Here is a 27,509-nt window from a genome sequence, read left to right on the forward strand (position 1 = left end):
TTTCGATTCCTCCTCCCTGGCTGCTTACTGGCAGGTAGGTATCAAAATTCACTACGTCACACAGACAATTGATATAATCTTTCTCTAAGAACGTAATCTTCTATATAATATTCTATATAATTATTATATTCTAAAAGGCATGCTGTATTCTGAGACTTTATACATGTTACTAAAGCTTTTCTGTGTATCCTTCTTTACTCAGCAAGATGTATAAATATTACTCTATCATTAAAAAAATTATATATATATTTGGAATCAAATTATCATTTTAATAAATCGAATATCTGTTTTGTATCCTAAAGCCATTTGCATCCGTTTCAATGGATTCTCCATCATCTATTTTGTGTACCTGATGCTTATCCCTCTTCTGTCGAAGCCAACATACGCTACAATGAAAGGTAGACTTACCTGCGTGTTTATGGGACTGTGGTTGAAATTCTTTGTATCTATAACTTTGATACATTGAATGTTTGAGAAATTACAAAACTTAAAATTCTAATTTCTATAACTATAATATTTGTATTATCTGTATTATACTTAGTACATCTCTGCTCGGTGACTGCTTGGGGATTCCATTCTCCATTTCTGGAAGCAGGACTTTTCTCTCCACATTTTTCGGAAGGAAACATTTTCTGTGGGTTTCTGTTTTGTGGATCCCCAAGCAGACCCAAAAATGGAAACCCAAGCGCAGGTTTGAACCTTGAATAAGTGGATAATGTCCCAAACCCCTTCTCGTATCATTAGCATTTACAACATTGTCCTCCAAATGTACTGCTGCGCGGCTACAGTGTCCCTTGGTCCATATGTTATGGCAGCTAGTGATTAACTGTACATTTTTTGTTTTCTTTAGTTACAGTAAATTATTGTGATCAGATTGAAACACTGACTACAAGTTTACATCTGCTTTTTTACCTTTTTTTTACCCTTTTAGAGAGAAAAACAAATCTAAATAAAATACTTATGTACAGTGTTACATTCCTTGTTTCTGCTTCTGTTAAATTATTTTTCAGTTCTGCACATGAAGTGTCTGGATCTTTAGGTAGTAGTTTAAAGAAATGTTACTGTTTTCCTAGTTTATGCGCTTTTTATTTAAGTATGTATTTTTTTCTTTCTCCTAGGGCACACTGGGAAATTCTTAAAGTCTATATACTATACCAGCTTTTTTCTACTCCTTATACAGTCATCTTTCCAAATTGCATTCAATTATGTTCCTCCAGAAGGTAATATACCAGATAGGATTCAGTATAGGTATGCATTATAAAAGGCATAATCTGTAGGCGAGGCTTCTATGGCAACATTGCAGTAAAATAGTAGGATGCCACCAAAATTCACAAGTATATCTGCTCCTGTTTCTGCATCTACTGTATGATTGTAGAACGTTATAATAATATACTATGTTCATATCACAGTTTTTATGCATCTAAAAGCGCTTTCACAATGTGTGAACATACGCTAAAGCAGCAGTGTACAAGATGAAACGTCTCTCACTACAATTAGAGCAAAATGATTGGAAGCGGATATTGAAGTAAAAATTGATAGCAATGTATATTTAGGGAGATAATACAAAAACTGCTTACTTTTATGAAGTGTGTCATGTGTTACCTGGTTATTTGTTACTGTCTCTTCAGATCACCTATGGGAAGAAATCCTAAAACACTTTGGAATTATGAGGTAAGAGAAATATTGCAGTGAAAGATACTTCTGCTTTTATGACTGTATCAAAACATATTCCACCAAATGGAGGTGACCATATATTTTAGTTAGCTGTTACCTGATTCTCCCATGCACATACACACTCGACTCAAGGGAGAAAGAGCTGAAAGGTACCTTATTTGAAATCATCTGTCATTTAGGGAGAGCTAGTAGACCCCATACACATCACGTCAAGTATAGAAGGTTCAGCCTATGTACATCTAATGTGTAGAGCCAGTTTTACTCTCTGTTATTTTTCTTAAGATCAATAGCTGAAGTTGTTACTGAGTATCAGATAACACTGACTGCTAAAGTTGTAGGCTTATTCTGAGACTATAAAGCATATGTGGCATAGATATATTGGGATAGATTTACTATTGTACAGTAGTTCCAGCTAAACTATAGCATAAAATACACCAAAATGTGGCACAGCTTAGCACATTTCAGCACATTTTGTTCTATATATTTTGAGATAAAATTTTTCTGACTTGCTAGGCAGATGAGCGATGAGGTATAAAATTCTGACTCAAACTAAGGGTCCATTCACACGGAGTAAACGCGCGCTCATTTTGGCAAAATACACATGTAAAAAATACACGTGTAAAAATAAGACTCCCATTGACTTCACACGTGTATTTTGCCAAAATGAGCGCGTGTTTACTCCGTGTGAATGAACCCTAAGCCAACTGATCAATGATAAAAACTTAGCCTAGACAGTCTAAAGAGACTCTAGATTTATCATCCAGTATCAACCACTGTAAGCAATCTGCCTAAGTTTACACTGACATTCGCAGTATAAAGTAAGGTTATACAATTTTCCATTATAGTTATTAAGATCTCTGCTGGCAGTCGTTCTACAGGATTATACATTGCATATCAATGTGTCTTTGTCATGTGTTGATCATGCAGGTACTGGAATGAGCTGTCCCTGTATGTCCATCACTTGACAAGGACACATATTTATCTATAGGAGTGCTCCAGTTACAGAAGAAGCTGTAATGTTTGCTAAGATTTAACTATGATTTAAGATTAAGCATTTATCGATTAATTTTTTTTTTTTTTTAGACTCAGCAGTGTAGATCCCTGGAATATAGTCCGCCTTTTGGCCTCGGATATTGGCATGTTATTTGCTGGATTCTTCATTCGAAGGGCTTGTAAAAAACTAGTAAGATCAGGAGCTCCCAAAATCAGTGTTCGTGTAAGCAGTGAGGAGGAAGAAGAAGATGAGGTAAGCTCACCCATTGGTGTCAGAAGCGTTTGTATGAGACGTGTTTAGTTTATTATTTGTCTTGTAGGGAGCCTGTAATGCTGAAAATGCAGCGCAATCTGCAGTGAGCGTGTTATAGAGCAGGAGGGGCTGAGCTGATAACTATTTTTATGGGAAAAGATTCAGTATAACTTGTGATTTCTGTATAGTGTTACACTTTCTATGCTTACACTCAATTACCTATTCATGGCAGTGGTCCTATCCGAGGCCGACAGTTATCTTTGTATACATGGAGCGCTGTCAGTCAGTAAGTAGGGCCGCCCTATGTCTAGATGACTGCTTCTGAGCTTAGCAAGCAAAAAACTATAAATGAGTAAATCACACATATATTTAGCTGTGTTAGTTGTTCTAAGTGTTAAGCCAGCTTCAGATGGGCAGTTTCAGCCTGTGAAATAAGGGCCATATGTCAGCTGTAATCTGCTGTATTCTGCACACTTTTAGTTGGGGACTGTAGCTCCACAGTGAGGTGGTGACTTATGATGCTGTGATAAACCAGGTCTTTGGACAATGTTGAGTCCAGAAAATGCAGCTGATATATGGTCCTTATTTCATGGACTGAATATACCATCTGAAACTGGCCTGAGGTGGATGCTTGAGTTGTTCTCACTTTGGGCCAGTTTCTGAGAAGTAATGCTGGATTCCACTTCAACTCAATGGAGTGAAAAGTTCTAGTCTATGAGGTCTACAGGTGTCCGCTGGGAAGCCCTTTTTAAGCAGACAGGCTCTCTGCCTTTTGGGTATCCGTGCGGATCAGAATGATGGAGAACTGAACGCTAATGTAAACCTAGCATGAGCAGTGCAGCAGAAAACATTATAGAGAAGACAGCTAAACTGGTAGGGGTGTGCTAGTTAGTGGACTATAAGTAATTCTAAAAACATATGTGAAGCCATCTCTTTAGGTTTTTCTAGATCCATATATAAAATGTAAATTTTCATAAAATGAACATTGAACCTTCGTGATATCAAAAGCCCCATTTTGTATAAAATAAAGAATACTAGAAGATAAATAAGAACACACAATTCATTGGATTAAATAGGGTCACAATTTTTATTAAGGGTTACATAAATGGTCACATAAATAACAAGAACCCAGAGAAATAAAAACAAATAAACCAGTAAAATAATGAATGGTAAGTAAATAATGAGAACCCAGTAACCATCTGCATTAACCAAGGAATAGACTGAATCCACCAAGGGTAACCAAGTCCCACTAATAAACATTATGAAAATATAGACAGTATCTTTAAGGGTGGTGGTGGGGGTCACAGGCTCATCTTCCTCCAGCGATTGCTTGACCAAGGTGGGATCGCTTTATTTTAAACTCTGCTTTTCCCGCCACTGGATACCAATAGCCAATCAGTGATGCCATAAGATAATTCTGCCCAGATACAGAAGAAGCTGGAAGGTGGTTGCACCAAGTAACAGCTGACCAGAGGGGGACTGGTAAGTACCACTATAAACAAATAATGGAAGAAAAACAAGCACAAAAAACAAACAAAAGCAACCAAACTAATATTAAAAATGAAAAATAAGGGGACTGTGATAACATGTGTCCCCCAAACTAAGTACTCTGAGGGGTCCCCTTATCAATCTGAGTAACCTATGCATGATCTTACTCTTATGCTATCTGTACCTGTGCTTCTCCACAAGATGTCGCTGTAATGCTGCCTTAGTAATGGTGGTATAAAATACTAACTAGCTAAAGAGAAAAATGTAGTGCTGAAGTACTGTAGATAGTTTAGTTTTTTTATTTTGTCAATCTGTGAACCTAGACCTGTAACAGCAGGCACCAACTACCTGTTATCATATAGCTATGGCTAATGCACAGGGCTGTATATCTAAATCTGAGATCTGCAAACCGTAGACCGTAGCTTCTAGTAGCTATATAGTAGCTCTTGTGGGTTAAGCCTGCCTAGGTAAGCACCAGTGTTATTCATGCCCGTTCATTGCCTGGCAGATAAGCCATATGGCTGTCATTTCCATTTCTCACCATTACTACTACTAAGGGTGGCATTACTTTGCCATGATTTCTTATACTGGTAAACCATTACCAATCATTAATAGATGGATGAAAATATGATTGTTGAGTTTTGTTAAATGGTAGAAATATTTCTCCATGTTCAGACATGGCAGATTTGTTGACAATTTTTTGCATGGAATTTACAAAGTAGAGAATAATATATTTGCCTTTTCTAAATGTAGTTGATTCCTCTGCTGTGCATTTTAGGACACCACAGCAATTTATCTGCAGCATTCCTACTATATGGCTGCATTTCTGCAACACATCTACAACCACTTCTCAATGTTTGCAATATGGTATTGAGTACAGTACATGTTATTCACCCAAAGAAACATAGAACATGAAATGAAAATGGTAGCCCATAACGCCAAATTAAGAAACTGCTAAAAAAAAATGTTAAAAACTTTAAGTAAAAGAACATTTGTCGCTTTGTTTGACCCTGAATTACAAGGAACCTGAGAACTACCAGATGTCCTAATAATGCTGAGTAATAATGGTGCTATAATTGCTACATAGTTTTTGCTGAATTTTATTGTATAATTAAAGGGTTATTATTCCTATCTCAGCAAATTTCCGTTGGGAATAACTGGCCACAAGACCCCCAACCACCAGAATGAGACTTATGGAAACAGGTGGGCAGCACTGCTCTACATTATTAATGTAATAGCCATGGAGGTGAATGGAAGCTATGGAAACAGAATGGAAGCTACATTGAGCTATGCTTTTTCCATAACTGTGGAGCTACATAGATAGTGCAGTTTAGTTGTGCTTTGCTGTTTACAGAGCTCCCATTCACATCTATGAGAGTTACAGAAAAACATTGTAGAGCAGCACTACTGGGCTGTAAGTCCCACCCGGTGATCAGAATATGCGGCCAGTTATTCCTATATCAGCAGCAATTTGCCCAGCAATTTGCCTAAGCAATTTGTTATACTGTGAAATTTCTTGTGATAAACCAGAAAATTGTACAATTCTGCTATGTAGCATACATTTTCTCAAGATGAGAAGCAGATAGCGGCATGGAGACAATTAGGTTCTCCCCATTCCTCCATTTCCTATGAGAGCCTCAATGTCATTCGCATAGGCTTGCAAGCAGAGACTGACTTTCCCATACACAGGACAGGAATTGTAGGCTTCAGCTAGTGAGAGTGAATGGATAGGGGTCATGTGATACAACCTCAGACCAGAAAAGAGTGCAGAATGCTAAGGCTGGATTTACAGCTGCACTTGTTGCCTTTTGGGCATTCCATCCATCAGTCCGCTTAAAAAATGTGGAGAGAAAAATTCTGCAAGCAGGCCTTTTCGCTCCGCATTTTTCGGAAGGAAACCAGATGGGACCCCATTATAGTCTATGAGGTCAGCAGGTTTCCGCAGGTAAATGCTTTTTTAAGCGGAATAGGTTTCCGTTTGTTGGGTCCACAAGCAGATCCCACAAACAGAAACCTGAATGCAGGTGTGAACCTAGCATTATTAAGAAAATTGCCTATACTGCTGTTTAGAAGATGTACTTTACCAAGTGTTTCTCTACCAGTTCAGCATGTATAAGGTTCCTGTGATTCTGAATTAAAAGAATTGTTCCGTCCATTAAATATACCTGTTGTGAATGTTTTTCATATGAAGCTGGGAATAATTTCCATTTCTTTTCTTTGTCCTAGATAACACATTCAGCATATGATTTGGTTTGGCATTACATAAATGTTAGTGGTGGGAAACAAGCAGGGTTATATTTAACATACGGTAAATGTTTTTATTAATCTGATTTCTTTCAGGAATCTGAAACAGAAAGTGAGACTGAAGAAAGTGAGAATGAGACCGATTTTTCCACAGATGAAGAAACCCTGGATAAGGATGTCAATGATACTCGAGCAAAAATCATTGAGAAGGTTACAGCCTTCATCTCTGCCATGAAGCTATTGTTTGAGGCTCTGTTTACAACAGCCGGAAAAGTGGTGGTCACGCTGCTACTTGGCCTGTCAGGTACTTTACCTATTATTTTATTAACCTCTTCTCTCCATAGCATTGCGATGAGTTATAATATCTAAAGCAATTCCCTGGTTTATTGCACTATGCATCTATTATTTGATCATTATTTCCTCCCATTCTTGGCTGATAACAAAGCAGAAAACAGTTCCACTAAATCCAAATGCAAATGTTCCATCTAGACTGTGCTCCATAAAATGCCCTCCCTCCAACCCCCTGATAACCTATGCAAACATCATTAAACATTTAGAGAAATCTTATGAAAATATCATAATGTATGAAATATTTTCCTATGGTTGGATTTCCCATCACTGCGGAGTGTTTACATTCAGATATGACTATGTAAAATTTATATATATATATATATATATATATATATATATACATACACTCACCGGCCACTTTATTAGGTACACCTGTCCAACTGCTCGTTAACACTTAATTTCTAATCAGCCAATCACATGGCGGCAACTCAGTGCATTTAGGCATGTAGACATGGTCAAGACAATCTCCTGCAGTTCAAACCGAGCATCAGTATGGGGAAGAAAGGTGATTTGAGTGCCTTTGAACGTGGCATGGTTGCTGGTGCCAGAAGGGCTGGTCTGAGTATTTCAGAAACTGCTGATCTACTGGGATTTTCACGCACAACCATCTCTAGGGTTTACAGAGAATGGTCCGAAAAAGAAAAAACATCCAGTGAGCGGCAGTTCTGTGGGCGGAAATGCGTTGTTGATGCCAGAGGTCAGAGGAGAATGGCCAGACTGGTTCAAGCTGATAGAAAGGCAACAGTGACTCAAATAGCCACCCGTTACAACCAAGGTAGCCAGAAGAGCATCTCTGAACGCACAGTACATCGAACTTTGAGGCAGATGGGCTACAGCAGCAGAAGACCACACCGGGTGCCACTCCTTTCAGCTAAGAACAGGAAACTGAGGCTACAATTTGCACAAGCTCATCGAAATTGGACAATTGAAGATTGGAAAAACGTTGCCTGGTCTGATGAGTCTCGATTTCTGCTGCGACATTCGGATGGTAGGGTCAGAATTTGGCGTCAACAACATGAAAGCATGGATCCATCCTGCCTTGTATCAACGGTTCAGGCTGGTGGTGGTGGTGTCATGGTGTGGGGAATATTTTCTTGGCACTCTTTGGGCCCCTTGGTACCAATTGAGCATCGTTGCAACGCCAAAGCCTACCTGAGTATTGTTGCTGACCATGTCCATCCCTTTATGGCCACAATGTACCCAACATCTGATGGCTACTTTCAGCAGGATAATGCGCCATGTCATAAAGCTGGAATCATCTCAGACTGGTTTCTTGAACATGACAATGAGTTCACTGTACTCCAATGGCCTCCACAGTCACCAGATCTCAATCCAATAGAGCATCTTTGGGATGTGGTGGAACGGGAGATTCGCATCATGGATGTGCAGCCGACAAATCTGCGGCAACTGTGTGATGCCATCATGTCAATATGGACCAAAATCTCTGAGGAATGCTTCCAGCACCTTGTTGTATCTATGCCACGAAGAATTGAGGCAGTTCTGAAGGCAAAAGGGGGTCCAACCCGTTACTAGCATGGTGTACCTAATAAAGTGGCCGGTGAGTGTATATATATATATATATATATATATATATATATATATATATATATTCATATCTGTAAACACTGAGCAGTGATGGAAAATCCACATATAGAAATGTTCAACCAAGATGCTGCAGAACCGGACGGGAATAGGACTTGTTCTATATTTTGCTGTATGGACTGTCGGTCCGCACACACAATCGTGTAATTCACGGTCATGTGCACAGGCCCACAGAAATGAATAGGCCAGTGTGCTATCCAGGAAAAAACAGGATAGCATGTTGACCTAGCACATGGTCGTCTGAAAGGAGCTTGAACCCCACCTCACAGTTTAGATACTTTGGACCAGTATTTTTCTAAAAGAAAACTGGTGAAGGCAATAATAAATCACAAAAGTCAGACTCCCTTTTTTTAGAGAGTTTGGAAAACTGTCTAGCAGGGTCTAAAAAGGTTCGTAGGCTGAGGCCAACTTTTCAGAAAAACTGTGTTTTTTTGTCCAGATTTTGTTGCAAATTTTTGAACCGAAGCCAAGAGTAGCTTTAAAAGGAATGGGAAATATAAAGGAGGTATATATACATCTCCTATCTGCTAAACCCGCTCCTGACTTAGGTCCAAATAACAAAAAATGTAGCTTCTCTGCAGCATGTGTAGAGTTTTGTAAAATGTGTTTTTGCTATATAAAAGGAAAACTAATTTTCAATTTGGAAGCCATAAATTTTCACCCTTTCACCCATGTTATATATATTGCAGTAACTGGACCTGTTTGTTTTCTACAGGAATAATTTTACCTTCTGTGACATCTGCCGTGTATTTTTTCATCTTCCTGTTCTTGTGCTCCTGGTGGGCATGTAACCGTAGTGTAAGCCTAGTGGTTTTCAGCAGTCTCTGTGTCTTGGGGGCAATTTTTAGTGCTGGTCACTTGACCGCCATCTATCTCTATCAGCTCCCATACTTTCAAGATGTAATTCCACCTCAGGATTTGTACGCCAGGTAGGATTACAAATTGTTATTGTTGCTTCTTTTTTAAAATAATGTAATGTATTATTAATGGTTGTATTGTGCTAAGTAGCTAATACAATGAAGGATTTTGCATTCAGCAATTTCACATTTGCCCAGCTAGATAGTGAGCAGGTAGATGGGTATACTGTAAAAGCAAACAACAGCAGGGCTGTTTATAGAGATATAGTACTCAGCACTAACAGTCAGAACGTAGACAGGGAAAGTGATGGGCGTTCACACTACCGTTGGTGTCCGTTATGAAGGTGTCCGTTTAAAAGAAAAAAACGGACACCTATCATAACGGACACTAACTGATGCTAACTGATGTTAATGTGTCCTTTTTTTTTACTGATCCATTTAATGGATCAGTTAAAAAAAAACGGACACATTAGTATCCGTTTTTTATACTGTCCGTTTTTTCTTTTTTTACTGTTTATGCTTTCTGAGCATGTGCAGAAAATAAACGGACAGAAAATAACGGACTGTAACTGATGGCCATCAGTTACTGTCCGTTATATGTCCGTTGCCCTTAGACCTCAATGTAAAAAAAAAAAAAACGGACACTTTCTGTCCGTTTATTCAAATGGACAAAAAAATCCTACATGTGTGATTTCTCTGTCCGCTTGAAAAAACGGACATGGTTGTTAACGGACCCTTAAGGACACAAACGGACAACAGATGAAATCCCATTGAAATGAATGGAAATTGTAACGGACACAGCTAGTGTCCATTGCTAAAATCTTGAATGGACAGTAGCAACGGACACTGCAATCGGAAACCAACGGTAGTGTGAACGCCGATGACTTGTTACAGTATAATCTCTGCGCCATGATATACAGAGAACAGGGCGAGTAGAGGCAAGCTATGGAGCCTGCATATAATGCTATCCATAGATGAGTATAGTGTGCACTATGCATGCTATGTACAGAAGGACTCTCCTTAGCAACTCACAATTAGATCATGGCTAAAATGAGACTTTGGAGTAATCTGTCAGTAAAGTGTATTACAAAAGTGTTAAACATATACCCCCTACCCACAGTAAAGAAAAAATTCCAAAAGTTAAAAAAAGATGACTGTTACACTCAGCATAGTATTTCTATCTGTAATCCTTTATGTAATGTCCAGGTATTGAATTGGTATACTGCACATAGCAATGTGTAGCAAGTGTGAGAGAGTGAAGGGTGTGGTCTGGGAGACAGGTATATCCCAGCCAGGCAGCTAAATGGTGTATGGTAAAGGCCCACACCAGGGAGGTCAGCTGACTAATCAAGGCCTTATAATAGACTGTGTGTGAGGATTAGGAGTGTGGCACCACACAGACAGAGCTGACCTGTCCAGATTGAACATACAGAGCAGGTACTGTGCCACCCGTTGTTGTTGCCAAGGCGGGAGTCTGGTAGCCAGGTTTCTGTATAGTCAGGGAAAAGTTTTCCTATGTTTAGTGAGTTCTCAGCCGAGAAGGCTTTTGTTTTGTTTATTTTGTGCCTTTAAAAAGGCAGTGTATGCACTACAAGTGAATAAAGCCTGAACTTTTGTGCAATCCAGTGTCTGTGTCCCTGTTTCCTGCACTGCTACAAGCATCTACCTGAGCGATTCCTGACACAAGTCAATACACTTTTTAATACAAGGCATATCAAATTAATATTTGACATTTCCAATTAATTTTTGCAAATGTATTTCTTATCCATTCTAAATGTCCAGACTTTTTGGGATGACAGCAATTGTCAGGACCAATCAGACTGAGTTATGGAGGATCCAGATGCACGAAGATCTGCACTGGCCAGTTTTCACAAACCCATTTATGCTGCTGGTTCTCTACTATACATTAGTCATGTTGGTACAGCAGTGGGCTAAACTCCCAATGGTATGTCGCAAAATGTTACAAAACAACATTTCTAAGCTATTGGTGCTACACTGGAAAGATCTATATATAATATTATTATCTTTTGAAGGAGGAGCCTGCAAGTAAGAAAGAAAATAATCCCAGAGATGATCACCATTTGGATGGAATGCTGTGGACCTCAAATGCGGAACTCATACAAGTGAGAATCTACACTGAATTATCTCAGCGATTGCTCAGAGCTAGCTAGAAAAAGAAACATTTAGAACCTAGAGGATTACTATATGCATCAGTAATATGTAGAGGATGTACTGCACCAGTGGCGGATCCAGGGTTTGCGGGGCCCTGGGCAATTGACTTTGGCGGGGCCCTACTTACTGGGGGTCTCTCACTTCTAACCTGTACTTCCCAACTGTTGAAGACTAGAAAGAGGGAACAAAACGTGCGGCGCGCGCAGTGCGCCGCAGCAAATTAGGCCCCGCCCACTTTTATGTTGACTCCACCCATTCTCATTCAATTTTCATGTGATTCCACACAGTATAATCCTCCTACAGTCACCCGTAAATTATATCTCCCCCCCATTTTCATATACACCCTTCATCTACCCCTAGTTTCATGTCCCCCCCTCTATCTCTGTCCCCAGTTTCATGCCATTCTCCCCTTTATCTGCCCACAGTTTCATTTCCCCCGTCTCTGCCCCAGTGTCATGCCGTTCTCCCCCCTTCATCTGCCCCAGTGTCATGCCGTTCTCCCCCCTTCATCTGCCCCAGTGTCATGCCGTTCTCCCCCCTTCATCTGCCCCAGTGTCATGCCGTTCTCCCCCCTTCATCTGCCCCAGTGTCATGCCGTTCTCCCCCCTTCATCTGCCCCAGTGTCATGCCGTTCTCCCCCCTTCATCTGCCCCAGTGTCATGCCGTTCTCCCCCCTTCATCTGCCCCAGTGTCATGCCGTTCTCCCCCCTTCATCTGCCCCAGTGTCATGCCGTTCTCCCCCCTTCATCTGCCCCAGTGTCATGCCGTTCTCCCCCCTTCATCTGCCCCAGTGTCATGCCGTTCTCCCCCCTCCATCTACCCCAGTGTCATGCCGTTCTCCCCCCTCCATCTGCCCCAGTGTCATGCCGTTCTCCCCCCTCCATCTGCCCCAGTGTCATGCCGTTCTCTCCCCCTCTTCATCTGCCCCAGTGTCATGCCGTTCTCCCCCTTCATATGCCCCAGTGTCATGCCGTTCTCTGCCCCTCCATCTGCCCCAGTGTCATGCCATTCTCCCCCCTCCATCTGCCCCAGTGTCATGCCATTCTCCCCCCTCCATCTGCCCCAGTGTCATGCCGTTCTCCCCTCCCTTCATCTGCCCCAGTGTCATGCCATTCTCCCCCCTCCATCTGCCCCAGTGTCATGCTGTTCTCTCCCCCTCTTCATCTGCCCCAGTGTCATGCTGTTCTCTCCCCCTCTTCATCTGCCCCAGTGTCATGCCGTTCTCCCCCTCCATCTGCCCCAGTGTCATGCCGTTCTCCCCCTCCATCTTCCCCAGTGTCATGCCGTTCTCCCCCTCCATCTGCCCCAGTGTCATGCCGTTCTCCCCCTCCATCTGCCCCAGTGTCATGCCGTTCTCCCCCTCCATCTGCCCCAGTGTCATGCTGTTCTCTCCCCCTCCATCTGCCCCAGTGTCATGCTGTTCTCACACTCACACACACACTCATCATTCCTCTTTCCCTCGCAGCTTTCTGCCTCATACACATATTGTAGCCGCGATGTGATGACGTCATCACATTGCGGCTACAAATGCCGGAGGCCGGAGCTCAGCGTTAAAGCAGGAGCTGAGCTGTGACAGCTCCGGCTTTAAACGCCTATGTATTCGGCTCATCGGCGTCCTACCGCCGATGAGCCGAATACATAGGCGTTTAAAGCAGGAGCTGTGAGCTCAGCTCCTGCTTTAACGCTGAGCTCAGTTGGAGTCGGGACATGCCGACCGGGACCATTTTGTTAGGTTCCGGCCGCGCCGCGGGGCCCCGCTAAGCGCGGGGCCCCGGGCGGTTGCCCGGCTCGCCCGGCCCTGGATCCGCCCCTGTACTGCACCCTTTATGTCCTCTAAGATCGGGAATGTTTCAAAGTGGTTGCGTTTCCGCTGCGGTCTTTTCTGCAGGGCTTCTTCTAGCAACGATTTACTGCATGGGGCCTTAGCCTAAATCTCTCCTTATACATGACTCTTATCACTTTTGTGGTCTTCCATTGAACCTTTTCCAACTCTAGGACATCCTTCTTATGAACTGAACTACATATTCCAGATGGAGCCTTACCCTTGTAATACATGACAGTTATCCTGCTGGATTTACAAGCAGTTGACTGACATTGTATGCTGTAATTTAGTCTATGATCTACAAGTATACCCAGGTCCTTCTCCACCAGCTTTACATCCCCTAGGACATATGTTTTATTCAGATTATTATTACCAAAATGCATAACTTTATATTTATCCACACTGAACCTCATATGCCATGTGAATGCCAAAACATTCAGTCTGTCCCATGTCTGCTTTTAACCTATGTACATCCCCTATTAACTGTACTGTACTACATAGCTTGGTGTCATCTCCAAAAAATAGAAACAGTGCTATTAAATGTATTTTCTATATCATTAAATAACAGTGTACTTAGCACTGAACCTTGGGGTACACCACTTATAACAGACGACTAGGCCAAGCTCCCAATCATTGGCTACAACTTTCTGGATATGATCCTTTAACCAGTTTTAAATCCCATTACATACTATATTTTCCAAGCCAATGGAACTGATTTTACCCATATTTCTGTCCCAGTCCCAGAGATATCAGGGCTGTTAGTTTCAGTTGCCGATCTCTCTGCACTGTCAGAGGTACCGGCCTTACAGCCAGGGTGATTGTTGGGCGGTGAGGTATGCCTCTCTGATGGTACACTTCTATGGACTTGTACTGTGAAGGGGGTCGTACCTCACTGCCCAACCAAGACACTGAGCTGTTAGGCCGGTATCTCTGAACCTCTGACAGTCCAGTGATATCGGCAGCTTAAAATAAAGGCACCGATATCTCTGGAATCGGGGCAGACACTCCTGATCATAGAGGACAAAAAAGGTCATCTCTAATGTAAAATTGGTTGACAGTGGTTCCTTATTTGGAGTAACTTAATATTACTAATGTTATAGTGCTTTTTAAATGGACTTTGGCCACACTGATATATAAAGTGTGTTTCTTTCTTAAAGGCACTCTTAAAGGAAGTACCTTTTGAATTCCCCACTCTTTACAGCAGGGGAGGATTGCTTTACAGTTCAGTCTAGTAATGGCAAGAAGCCAGTAAATAATCCTGCATTATCTCTCTGCTCTGAACTGTTTATTAAAGGTGCAAAAAACTGATCATTATAAGAAACAAAAATCTAAACGTAATATTTTACATTAATTTTAGCCTGAGTATCTCATGCATAATGGATGGCAAGAATTACCACTGCTGAAGTGTGAAGTACAAGTACATACTGATTTCTCTGTTCCTATATATCTTGAAGATGAGGAAAAAGAAAAAGAGTCAGGTCAGTTTGCCTCAGTAAGCTTAACACACTAAGAAACAGATATCGCTGATCCTCTAGTACATTGGGTCGCAGTTTTGCCTTAACTTCATCGAGGGCAATGCCAAGAGGCGAAGCTAAAGCGAAACACACGTTGGGGTGTGGTTTGGATCCCTCAGGGTTTTCACTTTACCTTATCAACCAGATATATATTGTATTTCCTTTTCTAGTTTGTTTGATTGTGTGCATTTACCACTTTATGTAACCAATGTTGAGTCACAACGGGTATACAATCTTTTTTACCTGGATTACTCCGTGACTTGTCCACCCTGTGGGATGTAAAACTGTTTTATGTGGTTATCCCTCCATATGTATGTCATTTTTATCATATATATATATATATATATATATATATATATATATATATATATATATTTGCGAATTTATTTGCAAATTATGGTGGAAAATAAGTATTTGGTCAGTAACAAAATTTCATCTCAATACTTTGTTATATATCCTTTGTTGGCAATGACAGAGGTCAAACGTTTTCTGTAAGTCTTCACAAGGTTGGCACACACTGTTGTTGGTATGTTGGCCCATTCCTCCATGCAGATCTCCTCTAGAGCAGTGACGTTTTGGGGCTGTCGCTTGGCAACACGGACTTTCAACTCCCTCCAAAGGTTTTCTATAGGGTTGAGATCCGGAGACTGGCTAGGCCACTCCAGGACCTTGAAATGCTTCTTACAAAGCCACTCCTTCGTTGCCCTGGCGGTGTGCTTTGGATCATTGTCATGTTGAAAGACCCAGCCACGTTTCATCTTCAATGCCCTTGCTGATGGAAGGAGGTTTGCACTCAAAATCTCACGATACATGGCCCCATTCATTCTTTCATGTACCCGGATCAGTCGATGCAAACACGAAAAGTTGTGTTTCTACCAAACAGTTCCAGTTTGGTTTCATCAGACCATAGGACATTCTCCCAATACTCTTCTGGATCATCCAAATGCTCTCTAGCAAACTTCAGACGGGCCCGGACATGTACTGGCTTAAGCAGTGGGACACGTCTGGCACTGCAGGATCTGAGTCCCTGGCGGCGTAGTGTGTTACTGATGGTAAGCTTTGTTACATTGGTCCCAGCTCTCTGCAGTTCAGTCACTAGGTCCCCCCGCGTGGTTCTGGGATTTTTGCTCACCGTTCTTGTGATCATTTTGACCCCACGGGGTGAGATTTTGCGTGGAGCCCGAGGGAGATTATCAGTGGTCTTGTATGTCTTCCATTTTCTAATTATTGCTCCCACAGTTGATTTCTTCAATCCAAGCTGGTTGCCTATTGCAGATTCAGTCTTCCCAGCCTGGTGCAGGGCTACAATTTTGTTTCTGGTGTCCTTTGACAGCTCTTTGGTCTTCACCATAGTGGAGTTTGGAGTCTGACTGTTTGAGGGTGTGCACAGGTGTCTTTTTATACTGATAACAAGTTTAAACAGGTGCCATTACTACAGGTAATGAGTGGAGGAAAGAGGAGACTCTTAAAGAAGAAGTTACAGGTCTGTGAGAGCCAGAAATCTTGATTGTTTGTAGGTGACCAAATACTTATTTTCCACCATAATTTGCAAATAAATTCTTACAAAATCAGACAATGTGATTTTCTGGATTTGTTTTCTCATTTTGTCTTTCATAGTTGAGGTCTACCTATGATGTAAATTAGAGACGCCTCTCATCTTTTTAAGTGGTGGAACTTGCACTATTGGTGACTGACTAAATACTTTTTGCCCCACTGTATATATATATATACAGTCCTATGAAAAAGTTTGGGCACCCCTATTAATCTTAATCATTTTTAGTTCTAAATATTTTGGTATTTGCAACAGCCATTTCAGTTTGATATATCTAATAACTGATGGACACAGTAATATTTCAGGATTGAAATGAGGTTTATTGTACTAACAGAAAATCCGCAATATGCATTAAACCAAAATTTGACCGGTGCAAAAGTATGGGCACCTCAACAGAAAAGTGACATTAATATTTAGTAGATCCTCCTTTTGCAAAGATAACAGCCTCTAGTCGCTTCCTGTAGCTTTTAATCAGTTCCTGGATCCTGGATAAAGGTATTTTGGACAAACAATTCAAGTTCAGTTAAGTTAGATGGTCGCCGAGCATGGACAGCCCGCTTCAAATCATCCCACAGATGTTCAATGATATTCAGGTCTGGGGACTGGGATGGCCATTCCAGAACATTGTAATTGTTCCTCTGCATGAATGCCTGAGGATTTGGAGCGGTGTTTTGGATCATTGTCTTGCTGAAATATCCATCCCCGGCGTAACTTCAACTTCGTCACTGATTCTTGAACATTATTCTCAAGAATCTGCTGATACTGAGTGGAATCCATGCGACCCTCAACTTTAACAAGATTCCCGATGCCGGCATTGGCCACACAGCCCCAAAGCATGATGGAACCTCCACCAAATTTTACAGTGGGTAGCATGTGTTTTTCTTGGAATGCTGTTTCTTTTTGGACGCCATGCATAACGCCTTTTTTATAACCAAACAACTCAATTTTTGTTTCCAAAATGAAGCTGCCTTGTCCAAATGTGCTTTTTCATACCTCAGGCAACTCTATTTGTGGGGTACGTGCAGAAACGGCTTCTTTCTCATCACTCTCCCATACAGCTTCTATTTGTGCAAAGTGCGCTGTATAGTTGACCGATGCACAGTGACACCATCTGCAGCAAGATGATGCTGCAGCTCTTTGGAGGTGGTCTGTGGATTGTCCTTGACTGTTCTCACCATTCTTCTTCTCTGCCTTTCTGATATTTTTCTTGGCCTGCCACTTCTGGGCTTAACAAGAACTGTCCCTGTGGTCTTCCATTTCCTTACTATGTTCCTCACAGTGGAAACTGACAGGTTAAATCTCTGAGACAACGTTTTGTATCCTTCCCCTGAACAACTATGTTGAACAATCTTTGTTTTCAGATCATTTGAGAGCGGGCTGTCCATGTTCGGCGACCATCAAACTTAACTGAACTTGAATTGTTTTGTAGAAAGAAATGGTCCAAAATACCTTCATCCAGGATCCAGGAACTGATTAAAAGCTACAGGAAGCGACTAGAGGCTGTTATCTTTGCAAAAGGAGGATGTACTAAATATTAATGTCACTTTTCTGTTGAGGTGCCCATATTTTTGCATCGGTCAAATTTTGGTTTAATGCATATTGCGCATTTTCTGTTAGTACAATAAACCTCATTTCAATCCTGAAATATTACTGTGTCCATCAGTTATTAGATATATCAAACTGAAATGGCTGTTGCAAACACCAAAATATTTAGAACTAAAAATGATTAAGATTAATAGGGGTGCCCAAACTTTTTCATAGGACTGTATATATATATATATATATATATATATATATATATATATCTTACAATAAAATATTGATTTTCCGTATGTGTCTATGGTATATATTTAGGATTGAAATTTTAAGCACATGTGCTTTTTTATATATGTGTATTGGTAGCCCAATTTTGCATAGGTCACTACAATATATATTGAATATAGTGGATAATACACTGCCTGGCCAAAAAAAAGGCACGTTGTGCAACAAGGTACCATTCCACCCCTGATATAATTATGAACAGTTCATGACAGGAATTTGCATATATTCTTGAATATATATAATTGAGCTGTAGCCTGTCATGTGCAGATCATAATTAAAGGTGTGAAGCGATGTCTACCAACGGAAGAGCTACCAGAGGAAGAGATGTTAGTGCCTTCAAGAAGGGGCAAGTCATTGGATTGCATCAGGCCAACAAATCGAGCAAGGAGATTGCTGAAGTAACTGGTATCGGACAGAGAACTGTTCAGCGTATCATACAAGCATGGCGAGATGGTGGAGAACCCCCCTCCAACCGTGGAAAGTGTGGGCGTAAGAGTATACTCGAAATTCGAGGTTGTAGGTCCCTAAAGCGACTGGTGAAGAATAACCGCCAGAAAACCACCTTTGAGCTCACACAGATGTTCAACTCGACGGAGCGACACGTTTCGGAGCGAACAATGCGAAGAACTCAAAGGAATGGGTCTCAACAGTTGTGTCGCCACACGAAAGCCATTGCTGACAGAGACCAACAGACGTCGGTGCCTGTCATTTGCAAGAGACCACAAGGATTGGACCCTAGAGCAGTGGAGAAAGGTCATGTGGTCAGATGAATCACGTTTCACATTGTTCCAGAGTGATGGTCGTGTCCGGGTGCGACGAGAAGCAGACGAAACACTGGAATGTGCTGGAAAGGAACCTGCACTGTCACTCACCACCCTCAACGAATCTGCGTAACCTGGGCTCCCTGATACTTGAGAATTGGATCAAAATCCCTGAGTCTACACTACAGAAACTTATAGACTCTATGGAGAGACGGATGCGTGCTGTTATTCGTGCTCATGATGGCCCAACTATATTAACACTCGCGACTTTTTTTTTTGGCCAGGCAGTGTATGTTGCGTATATGCACAGATATTTCAATTTCACAGGTTTTGTGAACTATATTTTTAGAGAATAAATTTTGTGTTTGCTGTCACTCAGAGAAGGAGGAAGCGGAGGAGGTCACTCCAGAAGAGACAAAGCCCGGTGGAATGGCAGTGCTTGGCCAGTTTATCATGAGACAGAGTTATGTCAGTGCCTTAATAGTCATGATGGTAAGATGGTGTACCATACTTTAAATGGATTTGTTTAATGTAGTACAATGTGTAGATTTCAATATGTAGATGACTGAGATATGACCACATCAACTCTGTTATTTTTCCATCAGTTCTTAAAGTAAACCTACCAGAAGAAAATCCTTTATTGAAAATAAAAAAAATATTAAACTCTGCTTTTAATATCTCACTTCTGTGTTAATATATGGTTATTTATAGTTACATGGCCAAAGTCTAAAGAAGCAGATCAGAAATTCTGCCGACAATTGCTGTACTACTAATTTGTGGCAGTTGTAGTGTTATAATAATGACCATGAAGTCTATGATACGGCACTACAGCACCAAAACCCGCTGCTACATATCATATGGCAGTGTGTCTCCTGGTATGTAAATGTTATCGGGAGCTGCACTGTACCGGGGACAGTTGGACTGTTGGACCCTCGCAGATCTAATATCCAATATTAGAAAGCGATAACCCCTTTAATTTATTTGGTAAAACAGATTTCCATAATAACACTATGGCTGACATAAAACCAAAAGAGATACAGTTGTCAGTGAAATCTCTTCTCAGCTTCTGGGCATGCAACTTCAAGTAGGATTAAGCGATCGGGAAAGATCGGATCCCGATTGGCGATCGAGTAAATTTCACGATCGTGATTGGGCTCTGATCCCGCCTAATAAAAAATCGGGAACGGAATTCCGATCCTGATCGCTCAACTTACCTGCACCGAATCGCTGCCGCTCCCCGTTGTTCTTGGTCCTCTCCTCTCTCATTCACACGCCTGCAGAGCGCCGTATGTGCCCCCGCCTACCTAGGCTAGTGTTACAAATGCTGGGAGAAGGCAGGGCTTGTGACTTAGGAGAGTGTGGGCAGGCACTGGGAGGAGAGACATGAGTGATGTGTTTTTCACTTTTTTATGTACACTAAGGGGTATTGTCTCTTAAAGGTCATCTCCTTTAACCAGTTACCTAGAATAAATATGAATTTAATCTCTTGTTATTACCTAGATTTGGAGTATCACACACAACAGTTGGCTGACATTTGTCTTATTAATATGGTCATGCATAATCTGGATGACGCGGGATCGGCGACGTTATGCCATGCTGAGCGCACCGTTTTTGGCTTTATATGCAAACATTTTAGTGGTCCAAAATTTTTTTGTTGGGCTCAATATCTCCCAAGAAGAGCTGTTCCCTGGAATACCCACAGCTGTTCTCATTGACTTTGACTTAAAACCATATACTATGCCATGTGTACATCTTGGACTAAAGGTGAGACTAAACCAAATTTCTTTTTGGTTGGACTCTCTGGATAAAATTATATTGTTGACTGCATTATTTTTTTTCAGATCTTCTATGCCTTTGTCTTCTGGACTTTGCTAAGGCAGAATCTAAAAGAACGTCAACAGGAAGGAGATAAGGAGTCACTTAAAGATGTTCTGGTAGAGGAAACTGGTTAGTAGACAACAATATGGAGTATGCAGAATCATTTTCTTTGTATAATAAATCAATACCAATCTTCTTTTGGGTCCTGAGGCCTAGCTACATCAGAGCCCTTGAATTGCAGCATGATATAAAAGGATGGATTTCAATCGAGTAATATACTTGTTCTGTGGTCAATCAGTATACACTGTCTAGTACCAATGAGTATTTGGACACCCATACAAATGAAGATATCTGCAGTCGTGATGTACGTCACGCCTTACGCCGTTAAATATTAAACATTGGCATTAGTGCATTGGCATTAGTCCATTTTTGATGTCTAATTTTGAGAAAAGGGTAATTGTGAGGTACCACAGAAATGGTCGAACCTTAAGGGACATATCAAGTGAACTGAATTACCCAAAATCGACAGTGGCCTATAGGATTACGAAGTAGAAGGTGAATGGTGATTGTCAGAATGTGCCCTGAGTTGGCAGACTCCCGAAACTGGGAGATAGAGACCGACGAGTGCTGGCCAGAGAAACCGCACCCAACCGATGGCTCACTATTGAATATAATAAATGTTTTTCTATTCTACCACAGGTGTCCAAATACTTATTGGTAGACAGTGTATTACATGATATATTAATATATTCTGATTGACTGATAATTATCCATAAGACATGTGTATACTTTATTGAACCCCATCCTTTTTCATAACTGTAGCATACACAGTTCAGTCATTGATTTCATGTAGGTTTTCTTTTCCTGACGCTATCTATGATCACATGATCAGCCGAGTCACCATTTGGAGGCTGAATGATAGATGCATCTTTCACTGTGTTTTAATATTCCCTATACCACAGGGCTAAGTCATCATACATTTGTCGGAGTGGAGATTTAATAAAATACACCATGAGTTATGATTATAGTCAGTGAGCACCTTGTAGTTTTTAGTAACTCAACAGTTGTTGATTTCACTATTTCTGTTACATGCAGAAACCGAGGAACCTCCAAATGCATTCATGGAAATGGTTGGCACCTTGGTGCGGGGAACATTGGTGAAATACTGGATTTACTTTTGTGGTGCCATGTTTTTTGTCATCAGTTTTAGCGGCAAGGTTGTGGTTTATAAGATCCTCTACATTGTGCTTTTCCTCTTCTGTGTCTCTTTATACAAGGTGAGAACAATTTTGCCGCAAATTGAATTGTGAAACTCTTTCTGGGCAGTTTCTTATTTTGTGTATTTCATGATGAAATTTCAGATATTCCTGAAAATGCATGTAGAAAAGAAACAAAATATGGTTGCCTAGGCAGACAGCACTATGGCTGAGCTTGAGCTGTATCTACCAGGTGGCAAGCCATTTCTCTTCCAGCTGACACCTAGGCAATTATTCTGCTGGACACTTTATTACTGAGATCTTTCCTCCTGTGTTGTTGTCTTTTTTTCATTATGCTGTTTAAGGGAAATCTCTCCCCATCATTCATGCAGACACTGCATGAAAACACACAGACTCCATTATAGTCTATGGGGTCCATGTGCTTTCTTTTCCCGCTTTTTAATGTATTCGGTATTCCATTCGGGGGGTTGCCAAGCGGACTCCCCAAACGGAATACCGAACACAGATGTGAACCAGGCCTAAGACATTAGACTATGTAGAGGAATTTTCAAGTTTCCTTTTTCTGCAGATTCATTATGAATGGTGGAGAAGAATCCTAAAGTATTTCTGGATAACTGTGGTTTCCTACTCCATGGTGGTTCTCATTGCCGTTTATGTCTACCAGTTCAAGACAATCTCTGGATTTTTTCTTCAGATCCTGGGAATGTCAGAGGAGGGGTGAGAAAATGGAAATTTTATATGGCATGACAATACAGTTTGCATACATACAGGCTGGTGTACCTAAATGAATTATGTATATATAAGAACTGATAAGTGGTAAATTTGTGACCTAGGTTAGGCTTGATTCATATGACGCCATTACATTTGGTAAAGTAGACCCTAATTTTATATCAATTTTTAGTTGAAATAATGGACATTAGTGATATCTTCTTCTCTCCCACTAATGGTCAGACTGAGAGACCTGGGTCTGGAGCAGTACAGTGTTGTGGAGCTGTTTGCTGGGATATTGCTTCCGTCCTCCTTCCTCCTCGCGTGTATTCTTCAGCTCTACTACTTCAATGAAGACTTCCTGAAGCTAACAGATCTCAATAACATACCAGTCAATGAAGGAGGCATTCATGACAGGTCTGTATATAAAAGAGATTACCTTATCTATTGCATAGTCTTCTAAGTTTGTAGCATTATAAATGTATCAAAGTATTTTACATTGCATCACTTATGTTTCCTTATGTAAACAGCAAGAAGAAAATGGAGAACCGTGTCCTTATTCTTACCAATATGTGAGTAACACAATTATAGATAAAGATAGATAGATTTATATTTTTTCTTACTTATACTTACTTCTACTTAGCCATCATATTCCACAGCGCTTTGCAGAGATATTGCCAACATTGTCCCAAGCAGGGCTCATAATCTAAATTCCTTATCAATATGTCTTTGGAGTGTGGGAGGAAACCGGGGTACCCAGAGGGGGCTAACCACTGAGCCGCTGTGTTACTCATAGACAAGGAGATAAACTGACAGACAGTGTCATTTGGGGAAAACAGGCAGAAATTGAAAAAGAAATCCTTTTTTGGTTTTGTCAAATATAAAGTCACAGCAGAGCGAGGAAGAGTTGTACTTTTGCTTATGTACATAATCTCCATAATAGTAATCTCTGCATTTGTGTAACCTATTTGCAGGATAAAGGACAATATCGGCAATCTGAAGACAACGTAAGCAACCAATTACCATTTTCTCAGAAACGTTTGCAGCAAAATGTTTAATTTCAGTTTTATAAAATACTGTTCATGGGGCAGACAGTAAAACCAGAAATAAATAATATAAATAAAAATCACATATATGTTGTTAGATTATTGAACTATTATGTCTACAATAGAATTATTAAATTCCCCAATGTGAGTGTTGCACTTTTAAAGGAGTTGTCTGATTCAAAAAAACATTTTTGTTTTTGAAATACAAAGAAGACATTTTACTGTTACTATATCACTAGAGATGAGCGAACAGTGTTCTATCGAACACATGTTCGATCGGATATCAGGGTGTTCGCCATGTTCGAATCGAATCGAACACCACGTGGTAAAGTGCGCCAAAATTCGATTCCCCTCCCACCTTCCCTGGCGCCTTTTTTGCACCAATAACAGCGCAGGGGAGGTGGGACAGGAACTACGACACTGGGGGCATTGAAAAAAATTGGAAAAAGTCATTGGCTGCCGAAATCAGGTGACCTCCATTTTAGACGAATAGTGGATTTCAAATCCGGGTCATATGAGAATGTGAACTTTGTGACTATGAGACAGGGATAGCTGTACAGGCAGGGATAGCTAGGGATAACCTTTATTTAGGGGGGAATGTTATTAAAAATAACTTTTTGGGGCTCTATCGGGTGTGTAATTGTGATTTTTGTGAGATAAACTTTTTCCCATAGGGATGCATTGGCCAGCGCTGATTGGCCGAATTCCGTACTCTGGCCAATCAGTGCTGGCCAATGCATTCTATTAGCTTGATGAAGCAGAGTGTGCACAAGGGTTCAAGCGCACCCTCGGCTCTGATGTAGCAGAGCCGAGGCTGCACAAGGGTTCAAGCGCACCCTCGGCTCTGATGTAGGAGAGCCGAGGGTGCACTTGAACCCTTGTGCACCCTCAGCTCTGCTACATCAGAGCCGAGGGTGCGCTTGAACCCTTGTGCACACTCTGCTTCATCAAGCTAATAGAATGCATTGGCCAGCGCTGATTGGCCAATGTATTCTATTAGCCTGATGAAGTAGAGCTGAATGTGTGTGCTAAGCACACACATTCAGCTCTACTTCATTGGGCTAATAGAATGCATTGGCCAGCGCTGATTGGCCAGAGTACGGAACTCGACCAATCAGCGCTGGCTCTGCTGGAGGAGGCGGAGTCTAAGATCGCTCCACACCAGTCTCCATTCAGGTCCGACCTTAGACTCCGCCTCCTCCGGCAGAGCCAGCGCTGATTGGCCGAAGGCTGGCCAATGCATTCCTATGCGAATGCAGAGACTTAGCAGTGCTGAGTCAGTTTTGCTCAACTACACATCTGATGCACACTCGGCACTGCTACATCAGATGTAGCAATCTGATGTAGCAGAGCCGAGGGTGCACTAGAACCCCTGTGCAAACTCAGTTCACGCTAATAGAATGCATTGGCCAGCGCTGATTGGCCAATGCATTCTATTAGCCCGATGAAGTAGAGCTGAATGCTAAGCACACACATTCAGCACTGCTTCATCAAGCCAATACAATGCATTAGCCAGTGCTGATTGGCCAGAGTACGGAATTCGGCCAATCAGCGCTGGCTCTGCTGGAGGAGGCGGAGTCTAAGGTCGGACCTGAATGGAGACTGGTGTGGAGCGATCTTAGACTCCGCCTCCTCCAGCAGAGCCAGCGCTGATTGGTCGAGTTCCGTACTCTGGCCAATCAGCGCTGGCCAATGCATTCTATTAGCCCGATGAAGTAGAGCTGAATGTGTGTGCTTAGCACACACATTCAGCTCTACTTCATCAGGCTAATAGAATACATTGGCCAATCAGCGCTGGCCAATGCATTCTATTAGCTTGATGAAGCAGAGTGTGCACAAGGGTTCAAGCGCACCCTCGGCTCTGATGTAGCAGAGCCGAGGCTGCACAAGGGTTCAAGTGCACCCTCGGCTCTCCTACATCAGAGCCGAGGGTGCGCTTGAACCCTTGTGCACACTCTGCTTCATCAAGCTAATAGAATGCATTGGCCAGCACTGATTGGCCAGAGTACGGAATTCGGCCAATCAGCGCTGGCCAATGCATTCTATTAGCCCGATGAAGTAGAGCTGAATGTGTGTGCTAAGCACACACATTCAGCACTGCTTCATCACGCCAATACAATGCATTAGCCAGTGCTGATTGGCCAGAGTACGGAATTCGGCCAATCAGCGCTGGCTCTGCTGGAGGAGGCGGAGTCTAAGATCGCTCCACACCAGTCTCCATTCAGGTCCGACCTTAGACTCCGCCTCCTCCAGCAGAGCCAGCGCTGATTGGCCGAATTCCGTACTCTGGCCAATCAGCACTGGCTAATGCATTGTATTGGCTTGATGAAGCAGTGCTGAATGTGTGTGCTTAGCACACACATTCAGCTCTACTTCATCGGGCTAATAGAATGCATTGGCCAATCAGCGCTGGCCAATGCATTCTATTAGCGTGAACTGAGTTTGCACAGGGGTTCTAGTGCACCCTCGGCTCTGCTACATCAGATTGCTACATCTGATGTAGCAGTGCCGAGTGTGCATCAGATGTGTAGTTGAGCAAAACTGACTCAGCACTGCTAAGTCTGCATTCGCATAGGAATGCATTGGCCAGCCTTCGGCCAATCAGCGCTGGCTCTGCCGGAGGAGGCGGAGTCTAAGGTCGGACCTGAATGGAGACTGGTGTGGAGCGATCTTAGACTCCGCCTCCTCCAGCAGAGCCAGCGCTGATTGGCCGAATTCCGTACTCTGGCCAATCAGCACTGGCTAATGCATTGTATTGGCTTGATGAAGCAGTGCTGAATGTGTGTGCTTAGCACACACATTCAGCTCTACTTCATCGGGCTAATAGAATGCATTGGCCAGCGCTGATTGGCCGAATTCCGTACTCTGGCCAATCAGCACTGGCTAATGCATTGTATTGGCTTGATGAAGCAGTGCTGAATGTGTGTGCTTAGCACACACATTCAGCTCTACTTCATCGGGCTAATAGAATGCATTGGCCAATCAGCGCTGGCCAATGCATTCTATTAGCGTGAACTGAGTTTGCACAGGGGTTCTAGTGCACCCTCGGCTCTGCTACATCAGATTGCTACATCTGATGTAGCAGTGCCGAGTGTGCATCAGATGTGTAGTTGAGCAAAACTGACTCAGCACTGCTAAGTCTGCATTCGCATAGGAATGCATTGGCCAGCCTTCGGCCAATCAGCGCTGGCTCTGCCGGAGGAGGCGGAGTCTAAGGTCGGACCTGAATGGAGACTGGTGTGGAGCGATCTTAGACTCCGCCTCCTCCAGCAGAGCCAGCGCTGATTGGCCGAATTCCGTACTCTGGCCAATCAGCACTGGCTAATGCATTGTATTGGCTTGATGAAGCAGTGCTGAATGTGTGTGCTTAGCACACACATTCAGCTCTACTTCATCGGGCTAATAGAATGCATTGGCCAGCGCTGATTGGCCGAATTCCGTACTCTGGCCAATCAGCACTGGCTAATGCATTGTATTGGCTTGATGAAGCAGTGCTGAATGTGTGTGCTTAGCACACACATTCAGCTCTACTTCATCGGGCTAATAGAATGCATTGGCCAATCAGCGCTGGCCAATGCATTCTATTAGCGTGAACTGAGTTTGCACAGGGGTTCTA

The 27,509-nt window shown here is 42.1% G+C and overlaps 1 protein-coding gene across 1 annotated transcript in view; it reads left to right on the forward strand.

The window, feature by feature from the left end:
* Positions 1-352: 352 nt before the first annotated feature.
* Positions 353-27,509, forward strand: part of LOC142210033 (piezo-type mechanosensitive ion channel component 2-like) — an 83,983-nt gene continuing 56,826 nt past the window's right edge. The window contains exons 1-17 of the mRNA XM_075279063.1: positions 353-398; positions 1,119-1,225; positions 1,634-1,671; positions 2,758-2,936; positions 6,762-6,956; positions 9,321-9,534; positions 11,245-11,407; positions 11,496-11,585; positions 14,814-14,934; positions 19,484-19,596; positions 20,605-20,868; positions 20,946-21,051; positions 22,018-22,199; positions 22,708-22,856; positions 23,091-23,264; positions 23,378-23,419; positions 23,822-23,854. Of these exons, the coding sequence (XP_075135164.1) occupies positions 353-398; positions 1,119-1,225; positions 1,634-1,671; positions 2,758-2,936; positions 6,762-6,956; positions 9,321-9,534; positions 11,245-11,407; positions 11,496-11,585; positions 14,814-14,934; positions 19,484-19,596; positions 20,605-20,868; positions 20,946-21,051; positions 22,018-22,199; positions 22,708-22,856; positions 23,091-23,264; positions 23,378-23,419; positions 23,822-23,854 (2,216 nt within the window). The remainder of the gene's footprint in view (positions 399-1,118; positions 1,226-1,633; positions 1,672-2,757; positions 2,937-6,761; positions 6,957-9,320; positions 9,535-11,244; positions 11,408-11,495; positions 11,586-14,813; positions 14,935-19,483; positions 19,597-20,604; positions 20,869-20,945; positions 21,052-22,017; positions 22,200-22,707; positions 22,857-23,090; positions 23,265-23,377; positions 23,420-23,821; positions 23,855-27,509) is intronic.

This window comes from Leptodactylus fuscus, chromosome 6 (genome assembly GCF_031893055.1).
Source record: "Leptodactylus fuscus isolate aLepFus1 chromosome 6, aLepFus1.hap2, whole genome shotgun sequence".
NCBI lineage: Eukaryota > Metazoa > Chordata > Amphibia > Anura > Leptodactylidae > Leptodactylus > Leptodactylus fuscus.